General features: G+C 55.0%; 1 protein-coding gene across 1 annotated transcript; it reads left to right on the top strand.

The window, feature by feature from the left end:
- Window positions 1-1,627: 1,627 nt before the first annotated feature.
- On the top strand, window positions 1,628-7,613 carry LOC130607912 (complement factor B-like protease; the record flags this gene model as incomplete). Its single annotated transcript, XM_057425427.1, has 5 exons — window positions 1,628-1,850; window positions 3,134-3,307; window positions 4,162-4,224; window positions 5,881-5,976; window positions 7,477-7,613. Coding segments are annotated over exons 1-5 (693 nt in total), but the record flags the coding sequence as incomplete, so codon positions are not given.
- Between the last annotated feature and the right edge of the window lie 406 nt (window positions 7,614-8,019).

Raw genomic sequence — 8,019 nt, 5'->3', positions numbered from 1 at the left:
GGGTAATGAGGGGTAATGGGGAGAATGGGGGCAATGGGGTAATGGGGGGCAATGGGGGTAAGGGGGCAATGGGGTAATGGGGGGCAATGGGGTAATGGGGGGCAATGGGGATAAGGGGGCAATGGGGTAATGGGGGTAATGGGGGGCAATGGGGTAATGAGGGAGAATGGGGGAATGGAGGTAATGAGGGCTATGGCGGCAATGGGGGTAATGGGGGGCAATGGGGCAATGGGGTAATGGGGGCAATGGGGGAATGGGGGTTATGGGGTCAATGGGGGTCAATGGGGGCAATGGGGGGCAATGGGAGTAAGGGGGCAATGGAGTAATGGGGGGCAATGGGGGTTAATGGGGCAATGGGGGCAAAGGGGGCAATGGGGTAATGGGGCAAAGGGGTAATGGGGGTTATGGGGATAATGGGGTCAATGGGGGGCAATGAAGGCAATGGGGGGCAATGGGGTAATGGGAGGTAATGGGGCAATTGGGGTAATGGGGCAATGGGGGTAAATGGGGATAACTGGGGCTCAATGGGATCAATGGGGAGCTATGGGGGTCAATGGGGGTCAATGGGGACGAATGAATGTCAATGGGGTTCAAACAGGATCAATGGGGATCAGTGGGGACCAATGGGGTCAATGGGGTCAATGGGGACAATGGGGGTCAATGACATCAGTGGGGATCAATGAGAAGCAAAGGGATCAATGGGGTCAATGGGAATAATGGGGGTCAATGAGAATCAGTGGGGGTCAATGGGGTCAATGCGGATCAATGGGGGATGAATGGGGATCAATGGGAAAAAATGAGGGGTCGATGGGGGTCAATGGTTGTCAATGGGTCTCAATGGGTCTCAATGGGCATCAATGGGTCTCAATGGGAGTCAGTGGGTGTCAATGGGGATCAATGGGCGTCAACGGGCATCAGTGGGTCTCAATGGGAGTCAATGGGTGTCAGTGGGGATCAATGGGCATCAATGGGTCTCAATGGGTGTCAATGGGCATCAATGGGTATCAATGGGTCTCAACGGGCATTAATGGCTATCAATGGCTATCAATGGGTAACAATGGGTCTCAATGGATATCAATGGGTCTCAATGGGAGTCAATGGGCGTCGATGGGGATCAATGGGTATCAATGGGTCTCGATGGGTGTCAATGGGTCTCAATGGCGATCAATGGGCATCAATGGGTCTCGATGGGTGTCAATGGGTGTCAATGCGCGTCAATGGGGTTCAGTGGGTCTCAATGGGTCTCGATGGGTGTCAATGCGCGTCAATGGGTCTCAATGGGTCTCAATGGGTCTCAATGGGTGTCAATGGGGATCAATGGGTCTCAATGGGTCTCAATGGGTGTCAATGGGGATCAATGGGCATCAATGGGTCTCAATGGGTCTCAATGGGTGTCAATGGCGATCAATGGGCATCAATGGGTCTCGATGGATATCAATGGGTCTCAATGGGAGTCAATGGGTGTCAATGCGCATCAGTGGGTGTCAATGGGTGTCAATGGGGATCAATGGGCATCAATGGGTCTCGATGGGTGTCAATGCGCGTCAATGGGTCTCAATGGGAGTCAATGGGTGTCAATGGGTCTCAATGGGTGTCAATGGCTCTCAATGTCTCCCAATGTCTCCCCATGGCTCTCAATGGGATCCCCTTGCCCGCCCCCCAAGCCGTGGGGTGCCCGGCCCCCCTGGAGCTGGAGCACGGTTGGGTTTGGCCGCGGGGGGGCGCTCACCCCCCCGGTTCCAACGTCACCTTCGGCTGCGCCGCGGGCTTCGAGCTGCGGGGGCCGCGGAGCCTCAGCTGTGGGGAGGGGGGGAAGTGGGGCGGGAGCCCCCCAGCCTGCGATGATGGAGGTGAGGGAGAACGACCCCTGACCCCGCATCCCATAATAACCCCATAGCCCACACCCCATAGCCCATGATAACCCCCATCCCATAATAACCCCCATCCCATAATAACCCCATAGCCCATAATAACTCTGCATCCCATAATAACTCCACATCCCATAATAACCCCATAGCCCATAATAACCCTGCATCCCATAATAACCCCATAGCCCATGATAACCCCCATCCCATAATAACCCCACACCCCATAATAACCCCATAGCCCATAATAACCCCACACCCCATAATAATCCCATAGCCCACACCCCATAGCCCATGATAACACCCATCCCATAATAACCCCCATCCCATAATAACCCCACATCCCATAATAACCCCATAGCCCATAATAACCCTGCATCCCATAATAACCCCCATCCCATAATAACCCCACACCCCATAATAATCCCATAGTCCACACCCCATAGCCCATAATAACCCCACACCCCATAATAACCCCATAACCCATAATAACCCCATAGCCCATAATAACCCCACAACCCATAATAACCCCACATCCCATAACAACCCCACATCCCATAATAACCCCACATCCCATAATAACCCCATAATAACCCATAATAACCCCACATCCCATAATAACCCCATAATAACCCCACACCCCATATCCCATAATAACCCCATGCCCCCTACCCCATACCCCACACCCCACATCCCATAATAACCCCATAATAACCCCATGCCCCTTACCCCATACCCCACACCCCATATCCCATAATAACCCCATATCCCATATCCCATAATAACCCCACACCCCATATCCCACACCCCACATCCCATAATAACCCCATACCCCCTATACCATAATAACCCCATATTCCATAATAACCCCATGCATCCCATAATAACCCCATACCCCCCATACCCACCCCATCCCACCCCATAATCCCCCCATATCCCCTGTACCCCCCCCATACACCCCATACACACCCCATCCACCCCACCCCATATCCCCCCATCCCCACCCCATATCCCCCCCATCCCCACCCCCATCCCACCCCATACCCCCCATACCCCCCCATCCCCACCCCATATCCCCCCCATCCCCACCCCCCATCCCACCCCATACCCCCCTACCCCCCCATCCCCCCATCCCCCCCATCCCCCCATATCCCCCCCATATCCCCCCATACCCCCCCATAACCCCCCCATACCCCCCCACATCCCCCCATATCCCCCCCATCCCCACCCCCCATCCCACCCCATATCCCCCGTACCCCCCATCGCAGGGGGCGCGTGCCCGGCGTTGCCGGTACCGGCCGGTGGCACCCGTTGGGGTTCGGGGCGCTCGGTGGAGGCGGTGGCGCGGTTCCGGTGCCGAGCGGGACTTCAACTTGTGGGGTCCAGCGAGCGTCGCTGCCGAGAGGATGGGAGCTGGAGTGGGGCTCAGCCCCATTGCAGGGGTAAAGGGGGCAATGGGAGTCAATGGGGGTCAATGGGAGTCAATGGGAGTCAATGGGGATCAATGGGAGTCAATGGGGATCAATGGGGTCGATGGGGTCCAGCGAGCGTCGCTGCCGAGAGGATGGGAGCTGGAGTGGGGCTCAGCCCCATTGCAGGGGTAAAGGGGGCAATGGGAGTCAATGGGGGTCAATGGGAGTCAATGGGAGTCAATGGGGATCAATGGGAGTCAATGGGGATCAATGGGGTCGATGGGGTCCAGCGAGCGTCGCTGCCGAGAGGATGGGAGCTGGAGTGGGGCTCAGCCCCATTGCAGGGGTAAAGGGGGCAATGGGAGTCAATGGGCGGCAATGGGGATCAATGGGGGTCAATGGGAGTCAATGGGGATCAATGGTGATCAATGGGGTCGATGGGGGTTGATGGGAGTCAATGGGGGTCAATGGGGTCGATGGGGGTCAATGGGGGTCAATGGGAGTCAATGGGGTCAATGGGGATCAATGGCGATCAATGGGGTCGATGGGGGTTGATGGGAGTCAATGGGGGTCAATGGAGCTCAATGGGGCTCAATGGAGATGAAGGGGGGATCAATGGGGGTCAATGGGAGTCAATGGGGGTCAATGGGGTCGATGGGGGTTGATGGGAGTCAATGGGGATCAATGGGGTCGATGGGGGTCGATGGGGGTCGATGGGGGTCAATGGGAGTCAATGGGGGTCAATGGGAGTCAATGGGGGTCAATGGGGTCGATGGGGGTCGAAGGGAGTCAATGGGAGTCAATGGGGGTCAATGGGAGTCAATGGGGATCAATGGGGTCGATGGGGGTTGATGGGAGTCAATGGGGATCAATGGGGTCGATGGGGTCCAGCGAGCGTCGCTGCCGAGAGGATGGGAGCTGGAGTGGGGCTCAGCCCCATTGCAGGGGTAAAGGGGGCAATGGGAGTCAATGGGGGTCAATGGGAGTCAATGGGGATCAATGGGAGTCAATGGGGATCAATGGCGATCAATGGGGATCAATGGGAGTCAATGGGGTCGATGGGGGTCGATGGGAGTCAATGGGGGGCAATGGGGATCAATGGGAGTCAATGGGGATCAATGGGGATCAATGGGAGTCAATGGGGGTCAATGGGGTCGATGGGGGTCGATGGGAGTCAATGGGGGGCAATGGGGTTCAATGGGGGTCAATGGGGGTCTATGGGGATCAATGCGGATCAATGGGGATCAATGGGGTCGATGGGAGTCGATGGGGGGCAATGGGGTTCAATGGGGGTCAATGGGGGTCTATGGGGATCAATGCGGATCAATGGGGATCAATGGGGTCGATGGGAGTCGATGGGGGGCAATGGGGTTCAACGGGGGTCAATGGGGATCAATGGGGTCGATGGGGGTCAATTGGAGTCAGTGGGGGTCAATGGGATCAATGGGGATCAATGAGGATCAATGGGGTCGATGGGGGTCAATTGGGGTATGGGATCCAGGGAGTGGGATATGGGGTGTGGGGTTGTTATGGGGTTGTTATGGGGTTGTTATGGGGTTGTTATGGGGTTGTTATGGGGTTATTATGGGGTTGTTATGGGGTTGTTATGGGGTTATTATGGGGTGTGGGGTTGTTATGGGGTGTGGGGTTGTTATGGGGTTGCTATGGGGTTGTTATGGGGTTATTATGGGATGTGGGGTTATGGGGTTATTATGGGGTGTGGGGTTGTTATGGGATGTGGGGTTGTTATGGGGTTGTTATGGGGTGTGGGGTTATTATGGGGTTGTTATGGGGTTGTTATGGGGTTGGGGTTATGGGGTTGTTATGGGGTTGTTATGGGGTTGTTATGGGGTTGTTATGGGGTTATTATGGGGTTGTTATGGGGTTGTTATGGGGTTGTTATGGGGTTGTTATGGGGTTGTTATGGGGTTATTATGGGGTTGTTATGGGGTTATTATGGGGTTGTTATGGGGTTGTTATGGGGTTGTTATGGGGTTATTATGGGGTTTGTTATGGGGTTGGGGTTATGGGATGTGATGGGGTTGTTATGGGGTTGTTATGGGGTGTGGGGTTATTATGGGATGTGATGGGGTTATTATGGGGTGTGGGGTTATTATGGGATGTGATGGGGTTATCATGGGGTGTGGGGTTATTATGGGATGTGGGGTTATTATGGGATGTGGGGTTATTATGGGATGTGGGGTTATTATGGGATGTGGGGTTATTATGGGATGTGGGGTTATGGGGTTATTATGGGGTTATTATGGGGTGTGGGGTTATTATGGGGTTATTATGGGATGTGATGGGGTTATTATGGGATGTGATGGGGTTATTATGGGATGTGATGGGGTTATTATGGGGTTATTATGGGATGTGATGGGGTTATTATGGGATGTGATGGGGTTATTATGGGGTTATTATGGGATGTGATGGGGTTATTATGGGGTTATTATGGGGTGTGATGGGGTTATTATGGGATGTGATGGGGTTATTATGGGGTTATTATGGGATGTGATGGGGTTATTATGGGGTTATTATGGGGTGTGATGGGGTTATTATGGGATGTGATGGGGTTATTATGGGATGTGGGCGCCCCCCCCCAGACCCCAAGGTTTTCGACACCCCCGAGGAAGCCGCTTCGGGGTTCCTGGCCTCGCTCACCCAGACCGTGGAGGCTGCGGAGGCCAACGAGACCCGAGGTAATGGTTGCGCTATGGGGCGCTATGGGGCGCTATGGGGCTCTATGGGTCCCTATGGGGCTCTATGGGTCTCCATGATCTGCATGGGTCTCTATGACTCTCTATGGTCCCTATGGGGCTCTATGGTCTCCATGGGTCCCTATGGGGCTCTATGGTCCCTATGGGGCTCTATGGTCTCCATGGGTCCCTATGGGGCTCTATGGTCCCCATGGGGCTCTATGGTCTCCATGGGTCCCTATGGGGTCTCTATGGGTCTCAATGGTTTCTATGGTCTCTATGGGTCTCTATGGGTTTCCATGGGTCTCTATGGGTCTCTATGGGTCTCTATGGTCCTCTATGGGTCTCTATGGGTCCCTATTGGTCCCTATGGGTCCCTATGGTCTCAATGGGCTCTATGGTCTCTATGGGGCTCTATGGGTCCCTATGGGGCTCAATGGTCTCTATGGGTCCCTGTGGTCCTCTATGGGTCTCTACGGGTAACTATGGGTCTCTATTGGCCCCTATGGGTCCCTATGGTCTCAATGGTCTCTATGGTCTTCTATGATCCCTATGGGTCTCTATGGGTCTCTATGGGTCCTAATGGGTCTCTATGGTTCCCAATGGGTCCCTATGGGTCCCAATGGCTCCCTATGGGTCTCTATGGTTCCCTATTGATCCCTATGGGTCCCAATGAGTCCCAATGGGTCTCTATGGGTCCCTATGGGTCCCAATGGCTCCCTATGGCTCCCAATGGCTCCCTATGGCTCCCTATGGGTCCCTATGGCTCCCTATGGGTCCCAATGGCTCCCAATAGGTCCCTATGGGTCCCAATGGCTCCCTATGGGTCCCAATGGCTCCCTATGGGTCCCTATGGGTCCCAATGGCTCCCTATGGGTCCCAATGGCTCCCTATGGGTCCCTATGGGTCCCAATGGCTCCCTATGGGTCCCTATGGCTCCCTATGGGTCCCTATGGCTCCCTATGGGTCCCTATGGCTCCCTATGGGTCCCAATGGCTCCCTATGGGTCCCTATGGGTCCCAATGGCTCCCTATGGGTCTCAATGGCTCCCTATGGGTCCCAATGGGTCCCAATGGCTCCCTATGGGTCCCTATGGGTCCCAATGGCTCCCTATGGGTCCCAATGGCTCCTTATGGGTCCCAATGGCTCCCTATGGCTCCCAATGGGTCCCAATGGCTCCCTATGGGTCCCAATGGCTCCTTATGGGTCCCAATGGCTCCCTATGGGTCCCAATGGCTCCCTATGGGTCCCTATGGGTCCCAATGGCTCCCTATGGGTCCCAATGGCTCCCTATGGCTCCCAATGGCTCCCTATGGCTCCCTATGGCTCCCTATGGGTCCCAATGGCTCCCTATGGGTCCCAATGGCTCCCAATGGCTCCCTATGGCTCCCTATGGGTCCCTATGGGTCCCAATGGCTCCCTATGGGTCCCAATGGCTCCCTATGGGTCCCAATGGGTCCCTATGGCTCCCTATGGGTCCCAATGGGTCCCTATGGGTCTCAGGCCCCACAGAGAAGCGCCGCATCCGCTTGGGCTCCGCCTCCGCCCTCCACATTTTCCTGCTCCTCGACGCCTCCCAGAGCATCGGAGCCCAGGACTTCGGGGACGCCCGCGATGCCCTGAGGGGGCTGGTGGAGAAGGTGAGACCCATAGGGAGCCATTGGGACCCATAGAGACACATTGGGACCCATAGAGACACATAGGGACACATAGAGACACATAGGGACACATAGGGACACATAGGGACACATAGAGACACATAGGGACACATAGAGACACATAGGGACACATAGAGACACATAGGGACACATAGAGACACATAGGGACACATAGGGACACATAGAGACCCCATAGAGACCCCATAGAGACACATAGAGACACATAGAGACACATAGGGACACATAGAGACACATAGGGACACATAGAGACACATAGAGACACATAGGGACACATAGAGACACATAGAGACACATAGGGACACATAGGGACCCATAGTGGCACATAGAGACCCATAGAGACCCATAGGGACCCATAGTGGCACATAGA

Source organism: Pezoporus wallicus, unplaced genomic scaffold, assembly GCF_028554395.1.
Source record: "Pezoporus wallicus isolate ANWC-B61680 ecotype Strahan unplaced genomic scaffold, APGP_CSIRO_Pwel_v1 contig_14673, whole genome shotgun sequence".
Taxonomy (NCBI): Eukaryota; Metazoa; Chordata; class Aves; order Psittaciformes; family Psittacidae; genus Pezoporus; species Pezoporus wallicus.
The sequence above is the reverse complement of the archived record's forward strand: the minus strand, read 5'-3'. Positions and strand labels throughout refer to the sequence as shown.